This window comes from Lingula anatina, chromosome 1, assembly GCF_051362555.1.
Source record: "Lingula anatina isolate TDL-2025a chromosome 1, LinAna3.0, whole genome shotgun sequence".
In the NCBI taxonomy this organism is placed as follows: Eukaryota; Metazoa; Brachiopoda; class Lingulata; order Lingulida; family Lingulidae; genus Lingula; species Lingula anatina.
In genome coordinates this window covers 50910661-50929742 of record NC_141767.1, presented here as the reverse complement: position 1 = coordinate 50929742, position 19082 = coordinate 50910661, and the positions used below count along the sequence as shown (strand labels likewise).

The 19082-nt window shown below is 33.4% G+C and overlaps 1 protein-coding gene across 2 annotated transcripts in view; it reads left to right on the top strand.

The window, feature by feature from the left end:
* Window positions 1-175: 175 nt before the first annotated feature.
* LOC106153706 (insulin-like peptide receptor) overlaps window positions 176-19082 on the top strand; it is a 33505-nt gene continuing 14598 nt past the window's right edge. Inside the window, exons 1-4 of one of the 2 annotated variants that reach the window (XM_013527738.3) lie at window positions 176-372; window positions 520-715; window positions 1413-1436; window positions 12187-12720. In XM_013527738.3, coding sequence (XP_013383192.2) covers window positions 643-715; window positions 1413-1436; window positions 12187-12720 — 631 coding nt within the window. In that variant the 5' untranslated portion in view covers window positions 176-372; window positions 520-642. The remainder of the gene's footprint in view (window positions 373-519; window positions 716-1412; window positions 1437-12186; window positions 12721-19082) is intronic. The other variant, XM_013527739.3, reaches the window with a different exon arrangement.

Below are 19082 nucleotides of genomic sequence, written 5' to 3'. Positions count from 1 at the left end.
TAACACGAGGAATATTTCACTCATTATTTCCTTTTAATTTGTAAAACAAATAATTTACATTTTGCTTCCATGGCCCGACAAAGAACAGATGACGTCGGTCACGTAGTCCTGCCTGGAAACTACGGCTACAAATGAGGTGCGTAACTCGCTTTCACGGTGCCCGTCAGCCAATCAGCTTTCGAGGTTGTTTACATCTATCTTGTTTTCTTGTGAGAGCAGTTGTACTGAAAAACAAGCTTGTTGAGGCAATTGTGCAACGATTACCTAGATGTAATAATAATTGGGTCACTATGTGGAGACCACACTAAGACAGGATGACCAAGGAGTCAATTTCCTAGAAAGGTGGACCTTCAAACGCTATCCTTACTTAAGGCAAGTTCACCAAGTACGATGTTGACATGTCTGGTTTCATGGACACATTTTAATGTAGCAGCCTGATCATTACCGGTTTGATGGTATCGTTTATCTCCTGACATGGGCATATTATTTTATTTATGCTGCTTTAAATATTTTTTCCAGAACTATGGAAAGAAAAGACCGCCATGTAGGCTGACGAACTGACACAGACAATGAGAGTACCGTGGAAATGCATACACTCTGTACCAGTTAAGCAAGGACTTAATCAAGTTAATTGGAACGATCATGTATAAAAACTTACTGAATTGCTTGTTACTGGTGGTGATAAGTTCTTCGGTTTCTTCAAAAGACGAAGAAAGTAAGTTGTAGTGGTAAATATACTTGAAGCCATTGGTAGATTAAAAGGTTACCATTTAAATACCAAATGTACAGATGATCGCACAGTGGTATGTTAATTCAATTGAATGATCTTCATACTTATTTGGTTATTTTAATTACAACCATGCTTTGTGTATGCACAGCCAGATACTCATTTTCTATGACCATATCTGTCTGCTTTAAAGTTGAGAAATCCATGCCCATTATTTTAAAGATGAAATGTTATAACTGTACTGACGACTATGCTGTTCTTTGACAAGATTTTTCCACAATAATCATTCAAGACATATACAGTTACAGAGGACAATGCCTTAAATCAAAACCTAGATTTTAAAAAACGTAGTTTTTTACGATTGAGACTGTGATATTTGGTATAATACAGAGGCTTCTCAGCCAATGAAGTTTCCTTGTGTTACCAATAAATTTCACTCTGCTATTTATCTACTCCAAAATTCATTGTTGGGCATCAAAAAGAAATTTTGACAGTTGCAATGGTCATACTAACATTGTGCTTTTGTCCATCCCCTGCCACTTAACAGATGCATTGGCACATGTAAAGGTATTGATATTGTTTGCATAGCATTTAAAGGCCACATATACTTACTGTCCTTTCCCATTTAAGATATGTGTTGATTATAAATATCATCTGTGTGCAATCATATACTTTTTCATTACAGTCATGCAGATGTCTGAATTCGGTTGTAAGTGTCAGAAACTTACCTTTTACCAGAATCTAAATTGGCTTAACGTATTTTGCATGCATACCTCTCTGAATGCTAATTTTGTTTTCTTTACCCCTTTTGAATGTGATATATTAGAATTTTTTTCTTTGAGTTGCCAATTTAGGTTCTGAAGAAGTTCTTGTTGCTTGTGGTTGGGCTGATAGTCACCTCTTCTTCAGTGTGTCTTAGAAAACTTAAAATACACCAAACTCACTGTTATGATTAATGATTAAATAACTCTTTGTAAATTATCCCCTGAATGATCTATGTGTGGATTTGAAGGCATTGTGTTTTTCAGTAAGTGTTTAGATCATGTTTTCATTTAAAAAAAAATTATGGGTTCAGGTGTAATCAGTGTTAAAAGGATATTTTTGTTTAGGCTAGCACCTATATATACGTGTTGATCCTTACATTTTGTTGTTGATTGAAGCTAATTATCAAATCAGTAGATTTCTAGGTGTATTAATCTTTAAAGCCATTAACACATTTCACATATTTTTGTCACCTTTCGCACCTTTACTTCAAGTAGAGCAGGCTTTCTCTCATAATGCCTAATGTCAACTTCACTTTCATTCAAAACACTATAAAAATGTGTTTCCTGTCTAACTGCGTTATCCTTGACAGAACGGCAATTTATTCCTTATACAAGATACTAGAAAATGATAAAAATGCTTGGACAAATAAAGCAGTCTGATTTGAAGTTACAGTATGTTTTAATACCAAAAAGAGCAATGAGTTTTTCATAGATATTGATTGAAAAAAGTTTGGGTGGTTTCAAGGATCTTGGGGTAGCATCAGAGTTTATATGAGTAGCAATCCCTCTTCAACTTTGTCAATAGGATAAGACAGTAAGTGTTGTATTCCCTTCATTAGGAATGAAATTGCCTCTTTAATTTTCACTGTTTGACCTGTTTGTTGTGTTTCACCTTGTAATTTTAGAATGTTATAAAAATATATTGAATTCCATATTTTTATCAGTTTGAATCTTGAATAATGATTTAGTATGTGAGGCATCAAGAGATGTATACTATGATTATTCACTTATCACTAGGTATTTATGTGTTTATAAATAAGATGGTCTGAAATTGAAATGATGTTATAATAGTGATTTTTTTTTTCTTTTTTTTTCTTTTTGTAGATAGATATATCTCTGTAGTAGTATTATAGATGAAAGTCTTCTGAATTTCTCAGGATAGTTATGTTGCATAAGCCTTGATCCCCAAATAAAACTCAAAAAAAATTTTAAAGGTCAAATTTCATATCTCTGTTATGCAATATTTTATTTTGATTAATTAGCTTTATGTAAGCTGCTTTCAATTTCAGTGTTTTTACAAATAATTTTGCAGTTGTATAGATGGCATATCTCTTTTACATATAACTTTTGCTTAAGTTTATAATTTTTACACAAAACATTTCAATATGAATATTAGGAAATAATTTCATTTCATAAATACAAAAAAAAAAATACATTGTATGAACAGATCATGTATTTAGCAAGGAAAAGAGAAGAAACTTTGAAAGCCCCCACCCTCCTATATTGTTATTATTATCTTTTATATATGTATATATCTTTTTTTTAACTATCTGAATAGTCTCCTACTTAGTACTGAATATTGATTTCAACTATATAACTTAGTTGACTGATGTCTGTTCAACATCACTTGAGGTAGAATTGCTTCTGATTGTGTTTATGTCATCAGTATTGACTGGTTAATTGAAGGAAGCCTGTATTGTTATTTGGTGGTCTGTGTTGTCTGTTCATGGTGGACGCTGGCGATTGAAAAATAGTGTAAACTTGAAATTTTACTTTGTAGTGACAGAACCATTAATTTGAACATTTTTATTTAATTATTTTTGTGTTTGATATAGAACAATCTGTTTTTGTGTGTACGATTTGGAAATATTGAGCAGTTTATTTTGATTGAAATTATAACAAAAGAGTTGGTTGAGATTATTATCTAAAGCTACCCTGACTTTTACTTCAAAAAGGGCTCTATAGTGTATATTGGTAGGTCTAGACGTATGATTATACTGAAGAAATATGGCCACTATCTTGATTATTGAACTCAGAACTCTCGTGAGTCCCAGTCCTGGTCCAGTGTAGCAATGTGCTGGAGGTGGGCGGGTCTTTCTCACAGTAGCGTGAAGGTAATGGTCTTGTTTGTTACTGCTACATAGCCCTGGGTCAGGGCGGCGGTTCTAGATAAAAGTTCACAGGAGAGCCATCACCAACCAGGATAATTAGAATTATTAAGGCCAAAGCCTTGTATGTCCTGTAAACATGGACTATGTGTCTGATGATTTAATCTGTCAGGATGCAAAGTTTCAAAGGGAAAAGTAGGGAACCAATAAAGATTAATATGTATTTTGCATTGATGATTATCATTGTTGTTTTTACCTTTTGTCAGGATAATATTGTTAAAACAGAGCCAGTGATGGTTATTATCTGTATAGTTCTTTGTGTCTTTTGTACGGTGGGGGGGGGGGGGGTACTGAAAAATGACCTTGAGGTTTTCCCAATTGGTCAAAGTTGGGAAGTGGTAGCCACTCATTTATGCTATTGACGGGTTGGCCAGAGCAATTTTTGGTGTTTGTCTGCTGTTTGTAGTTACTTCAGGTTCCTGAATTTTATTTGGAAAAACATTTGAAATGACAGCTGCAAATTTGTATTATTTTAATTTTCACAGGTTTCAGTTGGTTAAGCTAACGATTACTCATGAATTTTGTTAATTTTGGCAGAATTTTGTTCTCACTTTTCATAATTATTAAACACATAATATATATATGAATATACTTTGTTTTTCACCTTGTAAGGCATATCATTGTAAGTCATCAATTTAAATCCATTCTGAATGGCTCCCGCATAACCCAACAAAAGTCACAATTCCTATAATATGTCTTATTACATAATGTAGCCACTTTTAAATCATAATATTTTTAATTCGGATAAAATTTCCAAAAGCTGTACTGTATGGAGTATTTTTGTATGATTTATGGCTTTGTTTTGGAAAAAAAAGGAAATTGGAAATCTGTTTTCAGTGAAATTTTTTCACATGGAAATTGGGATTTTGTAATAGATAAATAATTAAGCTGAATTTCCTGTATTGATTAAGAATGTGGGTGAAAAGATGACTTGAAAGGATAGGAAAACTATTCATGGGGCCCATATATGTGTGTGCTCTTACTTTTAAGCATAAAATTTGGTTACAGAAATGAATAATAATTGGTTTTTTTTCATCGTTGTCTGATGTGGAAAAAATTTGAGTTCAATATTATTTTAGTATTAACCACACTATATATTTTGAATTGTAATATAAGCATTCCTTGGTAAGACAGAGATCAAAAAAGAAAATACTAAACAAATAACGGGCAAATGAATTAAGTGATGTTTGGTGCTTTGTCTTTAGTGAACAGTCAATGTCCATGTAGTTGATATCATAGCAAACTTATTCATAAGTTGAGGTATTCCCTTAGGCAATAATTAAAAGTCCTTGATCAAGTTTTGTCATTCTAAATAAAGGTTGTCCTGGAAAGTTCTTTGGTCTCTTTATACAAGAGTCACCATGGTCTTTTAAATGTTAGGTTCTAGAAATTGTCTAGCCAATGTCTAGTTTGTACCCTTTGTCCATGAAGTTGTTCATTATTGAGTAATATGAAATGCCTGTTGCTATATACTCAAGTCCTAGGAAACAAATTGTTTGGTTAACATTGGGAGTTTGACTTGTAAACAAAATTTCCTTACTTTGTCACTTTGATGGTAAGAAACAGTGTTTTTTTCTGTGACCTTGTGCTATAAGTGTTTTTCCTTCAGTCACTTTTATGTATACATTGAAGAATATAGATTAAAAAGAAACCACATCCTTTTTTGGTTGATTGTGGTAGCCTGAGGAATTCACATTTAAGTGTTTGGTGTATATTCAGCATTACAAAACAAGTTTTCAGCCCTTTTCCCATGTATCACATGTAAGAATGACACATTTAAAGCATGCGACAGTAATATATTTTTTTGAGTAGCTCATACTTTTCATTCTATGCTAATGATTTATTGAAAAGATATCAGTCAGTCAGTCAGGAAGTCGCACATTTACATGAATAAAAAACATGACTGAAAAATCCTACAAATCAATCATAGTTTGTTTCTTTCAGTCAACAGCCAGGTAACTTTATCTGTAATCTTTGCACTTGTACACTGTATTTTGCTGTGTTTAGTGGATAAGTAAACACAGACACGATAAAAACATTCACCTGCAGAAATGTACACCACAATCAGAGATGGTATGTATTTGGTTGGTTCAGACTGGATTCAAAAGAGAAAGTTTATTGTTGCAGCATTTAAAAATTCATTGAAAATTAAAATTTATTTTAAGGAGTTATTAGGTTACTGTAAACTGTTTTATTGTCACTATCTTTTGTGACAATTGCTGTGTTAAAAGATATACTGCCAAATAAGTCAAAGCATTGTCTTTTTATGTACAGACATACAGTGTCTGTACATATAGCCATCACCTGCATCTGTCGCCACTGTCAGCGTAGGTATTGCCATGCACTTTCAGAGATAACATGATAAGTCAAAAACTGTTATATTAGTAAAATGCAGGCCAATTTCGATTAACTGTTTGAATGGACCTTTTTCCAAAAGCTATTCAGTTTTTTTTTCAGCATATATTATATTGAATGCAGTACAAATAACACATTGTAAGGAAAACAGATATGCCTTTTGTCTTCAAACTTACAGAAGTAATCAATTTTTTTTTTTCGATTTTTTTTTTCCAGCATAATGCTAAATACTTCCCAAACAGAAGGAATTATGGTAAAAGTAACAATAGAAGTCTGGCCAAAAGTCATATGTGGAGATTTTGTAAATGACCTTAGATTTGACCTTTGATCTATATTTCAAGGTCAAATGGATCAAAATTTTGTTTAAAAAAAAAAATCAATTTTCTGTGAGAAAAAAATTGTTTGTGCCAATTTGCTTTGGTATTATGGTGAGAAGTTACACTTGGGGTCATCTTTCATTGTCCTTAGTTTGGGGTCATTCAGTACATTTTCACTAGAGAAGCAGCCATTAGATGTTGAAACTAAATTTCTCTGTAACCTGGAACAAAAAAAAAATAGATACCTCTTGTTAGTTGCAATTTGTGGAGCCTGTCCAATAACTCATTTTGTGCATCATTATTCCCTTCTGTGTCTGTACATTTTACTGCTTTGCTGCTTGTTTAATTACTTTCATTAACTATTAAGAGTGGCTGTTAAGTTTTTGTACTGTTCAATCGGCATTAATTATATTTGTGGAATTAAATTTTGTAGCCTGTGCAGGCATTGGCAATTTTCCTGTAGCCTTTAGTAGATGACTACACATTTAAGTGGTGTGAATGATCAGTTTATCTAGCATGGATGACTAAATTTAATTTGACCAGGTTTAATCATCTGGCTTAGAAAATTATGTCAGACTGACTAGCCCTTTGGAAAAGTCATTATTTGGCTGGGAAGCAGCTTAAATGACCAGAAATAAAGAATGCTTCAAGGCATTTGGATATCAAAATTGCAGTGGTACAGTAAAGAAAAAGAAAGGTTATTCCTTTTTTAACAGTCTGGAGTATCAGGTATGCTTGACATACATACCAACCTGCTAGGCCCAGTTGAATAAGTACTAGTATATAAACAAAGCTACAAGAAATTAGGAAGATATATTAATACAGCCTGCTTATAGTTGAAAATAGCAGAGTTTGTAACTTTTCCATTTTTTTGTTTTTAATGCACTGGAATTGTACATACTTTAAAACACTTTTGTTTTACCACTGGTCAGTCGATATCCCTTATATATATACACACACACACACACACACACACACACACACACACACACAATAAATTTGTGCTTAAACAAAAATAGTCTTGAAAATGCCTCTTAATATTTATAAAAGTACACTATCAGTACTATATAATATTAGTGTATAATTTGTGCCTTTTGTGCTGGCATTGGGACAGCATTGGTTACAGGAAACCCAAAACTGGTCGAATCATGTCTGGTGTCATAACTGCATAACCTGTGTGTTTTACAAATAAAATTTTGGACGATAATAAATAACAAATTGGATATAATTTGGCCAATCATTTGTTACATTAATTTTTTTTACCTTGACCATTTTTTACGTGTAGGCAGATATCCACGTGGCATAAGAATAAAAAAAGGTTGGTGAATAATTGGTTAGGACATTAATAAACATGTACTGGAAATGGTGTTTAGGTTCAATTCTGGCCTTAAATCATGGTCTTTGTAAAAGGTCAGGCTGAAAACAGTTTTATGTAGATGGTGGTATAAAACAATTGTGTCAGTGGCGTATAGCTTGGATATTTACTCCATGAGTGTAAGTTATCAGTTCACTAAATCATTAACTGTATATTTTGCACAAGCTTGCAGTCCGACAGCCATACATTCTATATATAACTTTAGAAGAAAATTGCATTTTTTAACCAATAAGCCTTAAAGAATTTTGAGGATGATATTAACAAGATTATTGAAGCTATGGTTTCACTGTGATAAACTGACAGTTACTCGTTGCTCTTGTCTACAATGAGTGAGTAAATTAGTGAAATAATGAGCAGATTATAGTGTGGCACTGTAAAGCACCTGTTTGCACCCTAGTCTGAACCTCTAGCATTCACCCTATGAGGTCATGACAGGGAAAATATCAGTTCTGGATGTAACAGATGGAGACTATGCACATTTATCATTTACTATGGCCGACATGCCTCATTAGAGATCAGAGACTTACTAGTGCAAGGAGAACAGAATGTTGCCTAGTGCTTGATAATAAATTCTGTCCAATTGTGTGGGCATCATTAAAAACAAGAGATTATACTTGTTTATTTATACTTGTTTTTTTATCATTTAGTGGAGACTGTGCACATTATGCAGATGAGGACTGCTAGAAATGATTAAGGTACCTGAAGATTTAATGATCTGAACATGCATCAGATGTTTTTATGACTTTAGCATTTTGAAAATGCAGTTAGGCAATGGGCACAGACATTAGAATGCATTCATAAGCACAGTGCCTAATTCACATATTGCTCAGGGTGCTTTTAGGACACTTTAACCTGAAAAATGTATGTTGATGTATTTTGTTTACATTGTGTAGTTGAAATATACTGGTAAAGGAGGTGGAAGCAGCAAATATAGCAGTATTATGTCAAAAATATTCATGTTGCTTTGTCTGGACACATGCCAGTCAACAGGTAATTGTTTTGGCTATAAATCCAGAAAACCATGTTAAAAAATTGAATATATTATACACAACTTTTTCACTTAGGTAAGCTCCAAGTATAGATTGATCATGTAATATGACAGTCTGTAGAAGAATAGATATAAAGTTTATTAGAGGATTCTTTTAGCTTGTTAACTATTATAAGCTTTCAGTAGATTTCAATTATCTTAAATATGAAAGTTATAATGTTTTTTTTTTAATCAGAAATTTGAATTTTCTTTTCATATGACAAAAAGCCCTAGGAATAGCCTATGTTTTGCAGTTTAAGTGGGCAGGTTACTTGAATATAAGATAAATTAGGCATAGCATTGCCTTCAGGTACCCTGTCACCAGCTTTCTGGCTTTTGACATGCTATAAGTGTTATACTTATTTATATCTATATGCCTCTATCCAAGGTCGCAAGAATTCATTGAAAAACAAAATAACAAATCTGATTGGTATGAAACAAATCTTTTGCTTGCTTATGGCCATGCCACTTTTATGTATGGTAAACTCTTGATGATCTGCATATACTGTATTGATCTTAAATATGAAATTCTTAAGACTAGGGAGGCCTCTGTGAAAGTGCTGTTGTGTCATTGAAGATTATTTGTTGCTATGACAACATTTTTAGGTTGGTTATAGTTTTCTCTGCATGCTATCTGCCTCTAAACCATAAGATTAGTCGTAGTTTGTGAAATAATGATCCATAAAGATCAGTCAGCTCTTTATTTATAGCAAAGATGACAAACCTAACAAAAATTAAATGTTGCCTAGTTAGAGGGCTGTTTATGCAGTAAAGTCAGACCTGCAGTAATAATATTGTAGGGATAATACATGTAATATTCAGTATGCATACAATGGAAGGGAGGATGAACCTAAAAAAAAATCAAAATTCACCAAAATTATCTTACTGATTTTGACTGAGGTTTTACCTATATGAATATGAACAAGTCCAGGAAAATTAAAATACTACAACCATAGTATTGATTTTTTGTTGATCCAATTCATCACATGTCATATGGTGGATTGTTTCTGTACAATCTGCACCAGTGAATACATCTGTTGAGAGCAAGGGTTTGAAGCATGAAACAAATGTTGAAAGATAATCTATTTCATGAAAAATAACATGAATTGCCAGTGGAATACCAGAGACAAAATAAGTGAATCATTTGAGCTTGTTGACCATAAATGTTTATTTAATTGTGTAGATATCGAACTGTTGTTTCTTGTTGTCAATGGTTTATATTGATTTGTTGTAGTTGAAAGGATACGGCATCAAGTAACTATGATATAATATACAAGCAAAACCAACTTTAATATATATTGTTTATTATTACTACCCTTGGGAGGTGAAGGTGAAATTTTTAATCTAAATCATTTAAAACAAAAAGATGAGAAAGTTTATGTGTCTTTAAGCAAAAGTTAAATTTTCCAGTCAGTCTGCAATTTTATATAAAAACTTTCAGAGATGAAATTTTAAAGTATTTATTTTATTGAAATTTTTAAAGGTTTCATTTCACACAAAAATAAATCTACACATGGGGAAAAACAAAACCAATAATATTATTATGATGACAAATAAGTGGTACTGTGCCAGTGTAGATATCTGTTTTTTTATGAGGGTTGTATTATGCATTTAACCTCTTTACTGAGGGCAACTTTCCTTGGTGAATGACCCAGATCATTTGCAGATCATGTGCCTGACACAGAATAATAGCATGGTGATTTTTCTTAGCACTAAAAATGTCTTCTAAACACTTAAACAAGCATTTAGCTAAAAATAACATGTTTATCAAAAGAAGAGGTTCCAGCTTGGGAGGTGTAGTATGGGATGTGTGAAAATCTCCAAACAAAAGCAGTGAAAATTTTACTGAAAATAAACTTGCAGTCACCATTGGTGATGGTAATCATCAGCTTGATATCTGACCACTAGGTGATGTTATGGTCAAAACTCTGATATAGATGTCTGGTATTTTGACCCACCCACCCATCCCTTCCCTATGCCTATTAATAAGTGGTATTTGGTGGTCTCAAAGGCCTTTTTTATCATCATTCTGCTTAGAGATGACAATTTTTACTGAAGTGCATGTAACAGTAATATTCAATATACATTTTTAGATTCACAAAATTTGATCTCATTCTTTAATAATGGACAATGAATATCCTATTTCACGTGTAGTGTAAGGGGATTACCTCTAGTGTTATCAGTTACGGTTGGCATATTATACAATAATGAATATCTGAGTTAATCATTCTGCCTTCTCCATAAAAGTCATAACATTGTGGAATGAAATAGTCCTTACATGGATTCTCCACAGGTTACCTCTGGTGGTTCAGTTTTTTTTTTTTTTTTTTTTTTTTTTTTTTTTCTCCTGTTAAGTTTGCTCGGTATACCAAGGTCTGCTATGTTCTTGAATCTTTTCATTCTTCTGATAAGGTTCGCAGCATTATAGATTCTCAAGACCACGGAAACTCTTTTCCACCTGTACCATGTTTTTAATATTGAAACCTGTCTGTTGCATTGTGATCAATAATGAGCACTGGAATTGATTATATATCCACATGTGTAGGGCTGTTTACAAAAGGGATAGATTGGAAATATTTGATCAGATTTCACATGTTTGTAACTTTCATAGATAACAGTTTTTGGTTTATCTGTTAATAATCATGTCACAGAAATATGGGTCATAGCATTGGCCTTGACTGGAAAAAAGGGGTTTCTTTCTCATTTCTGTACTGTAAACAATGCTTCAGCATCACAGATATTCATTTGGTCACATAGGAAGCAGCTCATTAAAGATTTGTTAAATGTTATTCAGTTCTGGACATATTTTTGAAAATCTTTTCAGTGTGTGTTTATGTGTTCCATATTTCCCCATTTCCATATAAAATGTAGATAACTGGTGCTCAGAGGACCCACTGATGCATCTTTATGTAGCCACAACACTGCTTCCTTAGAGGCTTGTTTGCTAGTAAGAATTAATGGGTGTTATTTTTAAGTAATTTGAATCATTGTTTTCCTTTTGCAATCAAGTAAAACTGAAATTAGTTGCATTAAAGTCATGGGCTCCAAATGGCAACTTAACTCTCAGGTGAAAATTTTTTAATGGCACCTTAGTATTACTTGATAGCTTCGTAGTGTTTGGTAACCACCTGAAAAGTAAAGTAACCATTACAAGGCAATTGTTTTGTTGTTTGTTTGCCATGTTGCCAGTGTTCCATTACTCATGTATGTTTTGTATCTTGGTATACATGTAAAGAACATTGTTGGCAAAAAAAAAAAAAAAAGAATAATAATAATAATAATATTAATAATAATGGTAGATAAAATAAATTAATCATCTTTTTAGAAATAAAAATTAAATTATGAAACTCTGCTGTGTCTCATGATATGATAAAGCTGTTTCGAATGATATTCAATTTTTTATTAAAATTATTTTAAGAAAAATATATATATCCTTTTTCCACTTTTTTTCAGTCTGCAAGAGTGTTGATATTCGCAACAATGTGTCCATGTTCCAAAAGAGTCTAGAAAACTGTACAGTCATAGAGGGATACTTGCAGATTTTACTGATTGATGGAAATCCAGAAGATTTCGAAAAGTTGCATTTTCCAAAGCTAGTAGAAGTGACAGACTATGTATTACTCTACAGAGTGAATGGAATGAGGACATTAAGAAATATTTTTCCAAATTTAACTGTCATCCGTGGGAAGAAATTATTTTTTGACTATGCTCTGGTTGGATATGAAATGTTTGGACTGGAAGAGGTAGGGCTTGTTAGTCTAACTACCATCACCAGAGGTGCAGTACGTTTTGAAGACAATCCAAAGCTTTGTTTTTTAAAGACTGTAGACTGGAACAAAATAGCCCCAAATGGAATTCACCACTTCAGAAATAATCCAACCAGCGACAATTGTCCAGCAGAAGCTGACTGCCCTGGCCGGTGTCCTACAGAAGAGAATGATGGAAAAGTTGTGAAGCACTGTTGGACCAAGAGAGATTGTCAAAAAAGTAGGTGAAGATTTTCAATTTATATGTCAGATTTAAACATTTATGATGATTTAATATCTTACTGACAAAAAGATTCTGACCTTATTTTTGTAAATAATATTTCTTGAATGTATTTTTTATGAAACACAAGATACCCATCCAGATAAGTTAGCGTTGTTATCAGAAAAAAATCAACAAAGTTAAAATTTTCCATGTGGGAACTGATCTAGTTCATAATAAATCTTCAAAAATTTGCTGGAAACTATGTCTGTTATTTTGCAGGTGCTATGTGGTTATTTGGTAATGTACCAATAAGCTTAGATTCATTTAGATTAGGCTATGTTTAATAGTTCCACATCAAGGTAAACCCAATATGTAGGGTACTTTGTTATATATTATTTCACCATTTGTTTTAGCAAAGGGATAGTTTTGATAAAAATTTACAACTATTCCTGTGGAGTAAACAAGGTTTTTAATGGCCTTGCCTATGATTTAAGGGGCACTTAAACTGAAATAAGTAATCATAGACTATAAAATAAGGTATCTCCATGGATTTCTGAAAGATACTTTTCACTCCCAAGGCTTGAAGCTGTCTTGTTTTTTTATATAAAAAAATGTGTTTTATTAATATCAAAATCACTCATCAATTATTTTACTCGCACACAATGTCTTCAACTAACTAGTAGCATTATGAAATATAATTAATAATTTTAACTTGTTCCTTTTTACTTTCATAAAATGTCATACGGTAATGTGCCAAGCATTTCGACGGGCCCAGTCAATCCGACCATAAAAATTATTTTATAAAATTAATTTTTCTGGGCTCAAACATTTAGTCCATACGTCAAAATCATGCGACAGAATTTTTTACTTGTTCCGATTGTTCGACCACATCGTCGGCAAGACTCGGTAAATTTTCAAGCCAGTCATATAGATGCTGCATGCCGGGCCCTTTGTCAATTGTTGTCCTTTCAATAGCTCTCGTCAATGAGGAAGAAACTATTAAGTGAAGATCTAATCTGGAAGCATGACGTACCTGTCATTTCCTTTGTCCCAGATGACAAAATAGTGTTATAGACATACAATTTGTGCTAATTAAGCAGACTTGCCCTCGCTGACTGATTCATCACGCCCGTAACTGGGGAAGGTGGGGGGGGGGGGGGTTTAAAAAAGGTCCATTCTGGATGAAACCAAATATCGACAGTGGTTAGAATACGTCAAAAACACCTTCATAAAGACCATATGTAGCGTTTGCTAGCAATAAAAAGTTTGGAAAGAATAAGCAATTTATTTTCAAGTTTGATTGAAATATATATATGCAGATGGAGAAACATTCTTGAAGTCAACACCGCAAGATCTTACATTTACTTCAATCGACCGAAAGATCAGCGGGATCGACCGCCCAGACTTCTTGGCGCCAAATACCACGCGCTGTCAAAATCTGACGAATACGTGTAGCTGTTCACCTACATGGGTAACTGATTTGTCAACAATAAAAATGACGTCTTCCTTAACTCCATGAGAGCTTCATAGAGAGTTCCACTGGATATTTACGTTACCTGTGAGTCACTTTTTATTTCCCCAGATGCATGAAATGTTGATGATATTTAGCGTAATCCACGAAGAACTCCATTCCTGTGACCCCCCTCCCCCAAAATGGGACCGTCTTCATTAACATGTGGTTTGCGCTATGCTGGACCAGACCAGTTAAGACCTGTCTCATTTCTGCATGTGCTCAATTCTCGCGTCAAATTATAAATGCACTTGTTTTGTGAAAATTATGGCAATTAAATGCTTATTTTACGTTCGGGTTGTATCAGTGGGGTTTTCAATATGCACCGTGGTTTGTGCACAGCGAGAGTATATAAGTAAGAAAATCGGAAGAGTGCCAGCAAGATAGGCCTACTGTATGTCTATCGGCACAGGTAGGCTCCGTATTTTGCCTTTTCTCAATATGTTTTAATATGACATGCTTTTTAAATAAAATACTTATAAGTAATTTGAAGTTACACTGAATTCCGTTTGAGTGCCAGTTGGTATTCTTTGATACGGGTGATTGAATTTTCTTCGGAAGTACATCTATGCCTCGACGCTGAGCAAGCCTTGCGGGTTGAAAACAACTGATCTCAGACTGGTAAAAAATTTCAATTCGGTTGATTTCAGTTGTCATATTAAAATACAAATAGGGCGAACGTAGATCACATAACTAGTTTAAGTCTACTAAAGCTACCGGTTTCAAATATAAGTGACCGGCCTTTGTTTACAACACCCGCCTCTGGGGAAATACCCGTCCCACTCTTGAAGCGCATCATGAAAATGATCGTAGGTGAGGGAAATATATAATTAGAAATTATTATTGTCGTCTTTTTTAATGTTAAGTAATGTTAGCACATATTGTACACAGCAAAATAAGATTTTAAAAGGAGGATAAAACAAGCCTGAAACACGTGTTAGGCGAAAATTGCGGCTTATCTTGCGTAACACTTCCGGTAAAATGCAATACTTCCGGAAAGATGGACGTTTTGGCAGATACCCCTAACAATCCGACGATATCAAAGGTTTCCATTTGCTGTATTTTAATCAATTCGACCAAACTGACATTTCCATGAAATTAATTAATTAATCTTGGTCGAATTGTTTGGCATATTACCGTAATGATAGTTTGATGGAAAATTGCGGGGGTTTAAAGGTAGTCTCATCACCTAGCTAAAACAATAAAACTTGATAAAATGATTAGCAAGCACTCGGCTCTTTTCTTGTCGATAGATTACCATTTCAATGGACATCCTGCTGAAGATAGTACCAATTTCCTGGAACTTAACAAGGGACACTCCTGTCAGGATCTATTTCCAGAGTGCAGAATTCATTCATGTTAACTGTTATCATTGGTACATGAGGGACCATGGGAATGATTTTTTTATTTGTTATAAACTGTTGCAGTGTTTCATTTATTGGCCTACTACTGATTTATCTTTAGTCAAAGTAGGCTAAAATTTTGGTCTAAAAGTTTAGACCAATTTTCATGCTAAATCCTTTGTGAAACCCACCCCAGTACTTTCTATTAGTAACCCCTTTATTGCAACTGTTGCTGTAGACAATGTCACATAATATTTATTCCAGAACCCTATCACATAATAACTACTAAAGTAACATCAGACCTTTGAAAAAAATAAAACAGCTATGAAACAGTATTTCTAAGAATATTTGTTAATTGGAAAAAAAATTAGCTAAAATTAGATAATATTTTCTAAATTTGCATCATATAAGTCTTATTTTGATCAGAAGTGATCAAAATCTTAAAGTGATATACCCTTGTATTTCTTTCAAATTTTTTAGTTGAAAATAAATTTTTGGTGTATACGCTCGAGGTGGCCGCACCTCTCTGGACATAATGTTGTACTCAGATGTGCCATTTTTCAGGTAACTAATTAATTTCCTTTTTTTTTTCCCCCATTAAGCTTGGGTTTTTTAGTACATGCCATGAGTTAGCTTGTTGACATGGAGAAAAGAGTGGTGAAACATTTGGTATGTTTTGATGCAAGTGGCATTCATTCCTTTAATGGCAGATGCTTTACCTAAATGTGAGACTGGACACTTTTAGATGAGATAGTTAAGGAACTTGTGCTATCATTCACGGGTTCATTTTAATTACTAGTAATCTTTTTGTCATCTGGATCTTATTTCACATATTAACTTAAAGACAAAAATCTTTCAACTTAAATTTTTTTTATGAAAAAGGTCTCTGATATGGTATTAGTAAATAGCTTGCATTTTCAGAATCAGGTCTTAGAAACATTGCACATTTTAACGAAAGGAAAGATAGATTGGTAATAGATCAGGAGATCTTTAGTCTGAATAGGGAGATTGGGATATGTCCCTAAGTCGAACAGGTCTGAAACTAGTTTTTTCTTTGTTTTGAGACTTTTTATGTATCATAATGAATAGGTGGCAAGACTCCTTTCTCTTTTGTCAAAGAAGTAGAAAAAGGAGAAAACATCACTCTTTTTTGACAAGGAATCTCTGACAGGTCTAAATCGCTGTCTTCCACCATATTGAAAATAGTCCTGGGTTGAGGAAAAGAACCCCTTTAAGTGTACAATCAGAGACTCGGATGTAAGCTGGTCAAATCTTTTGTGCACTCTGATACCATGCTCGTAGCTACTTATTTTACATTCAGGCACTTAATTCATGGTTCAAGTTGTAAATTTGGGCAGTCGTGCTCCCACATCTAAAGCTCGTGATAGCAAATGGCAATTATCGCTTATGAGGCATGGGTATCATATGTGTTAAAGGGGCACCATTTCACATTGTCATTGCCTTATATATATCCCCATTTCCATGTAATGTAGCCACTGTTACTGTCCAAAGACACTCGGGAGGCTCCCTTCTGAAATGATCACCCTGCCCAAAATTAGATTTGGTGCATGTGTCTGTTCATTTGAATTAAGCCAAGTGGAGAAAAATGTTATCTTTAAAATAAAAATAGAAAAAAAAATTATAGAACGATGCTCAGTTAGTACTTAAAACATTTGGATGTCAGGAATTTTTTCCTTTTTTGGGGCAAAAACTAACACATTGTCCCTCTGACATACAGCAACATTTTTTATGCTCACACATGAAAGCACAATTATTTTGATCCTTGGATTGCCTATTACTGAGTATTTGCCTTTGGCAGTAAATGTTTCATTTGGGACTTTTTAATTAACTGGTAGATGATAATTGAGTAGGGAAATTAAACACAAAATTTACAGCAGTTTTGGATGAGTAATGAGTTGAAAACAATTACCTGTAAGTGCCCTAGGTTATTTCTTGATGTTAAAAAAAATATTAACTCTACAAAAGATGTGGTCTGTGAATAGTCATTTTTGTTTGTAATTTATTTACTTTTGAATATTTACTTTATAATGAGTTTGGTAACAAAGAGAACCTTCAAGATGAACACTAATATCTAGTGCATTCTGTAGTAGTGAGCAGGTAAGAAGATGTATACGGCTGTTTGTCATACCTGTCACAAACATCAAAATGTCATCAGTTATATAATCTAAGGTTTGGCATCATTGAGTTTAACCATATGATATTAATGTTTGTTAACTTGATTTACTAAACAAAGAGTTGTAGTTAAATTTATTTAATGGATTGTCACTTAATTTCAATGAACACCTGATTTAGAAAATCAAGGTAGATGAAATAGTATATCGATTCATGATTGCTGCAGGCATATTAATTTGGCCACCAGATGTCAGCAGTGACTTGTTTTTCTGAAAACAGACAGAATATTAAGTCTTGTGAATGCATTGTAGGTCAAGGTAGAAATATGTTAAGGGTAATGCAAACAAGGGCTTAATAGGTGAAGTGTTATTGATCTCTGAATGTTGTGGGTGTGAACTGCACATTATCATTGCATGTGTGCGCATGTGTGTGTGTGCCATGACTTGTTACATAAAAACAATGTAATAATATTGTCTTTATGTAATGTTGGAGAAGGAATAACAGCCACAATATTTCCTGATCAGAATATTTCTGTTATATAAAAGCAAAGGGTATGTTATTAGTATGCATACGCATGTCTTGTTGAATGTTATGCGAAGGAAGGGCATTCTTAAAAGTGTAGCAGGAAGGACTAAAGTAGCGTTAATTGAAACATTCATTTCTCTTTTTTCTTTTTTTAATGAAATGTCAAATTTTTGGTAGCATAAAGAGGATTTAATTTAAATCATTACAATTATTTTGATGTAAGCATTTCAAGGTAGTTTGTTGGAAAATGAATCCCTTAAGGACAGCATCCTTTTTTTCTTTTAACTTATAAACTACACCCTGTATAGCCCACGGATATGTTTACAACTTTTCTCAGTTAGCCAATGGGGTTATCAAATGTTTTTTTTTTTTTTTTTTTTTTTTTTTTTTTTTGAAAAATAAGCATATTCTTCTGCTACAGCCAACAGCAGTAAAAGCAGAAAGCAAACTACAGTTGTCAACAAGCAATCCATTATATTCCTCACATTTTTAGCAGGAATGCACAATAAGATTGATACAACTTGTTAAAACAGAAACCACGGTGCTGGTGGGATAATTTATCATACTTCCAAGGCAATAAGGCAGCACATTTTTGAAACAGTAAATCATTTCTCAGATTTCTTTTTTATTAAAGGTACATACGAACCGAGCATCGGTGGAGTGTGGATTCCAAGTAACACATGTAAACCACTTCTACTAGATTCTCATATGACTCATATAAATTCGACATGTCAAGGGATAAACTGAATAGATCACTCTATCAGCCATAAAAGACCTTTAGACTGCTCCTTTTTTAAATTTATGGTTGTAAATTTAACCTACTTCCGTGACCTACTTTCCTGCCCCATTGACATACAGCTTAGAATGCC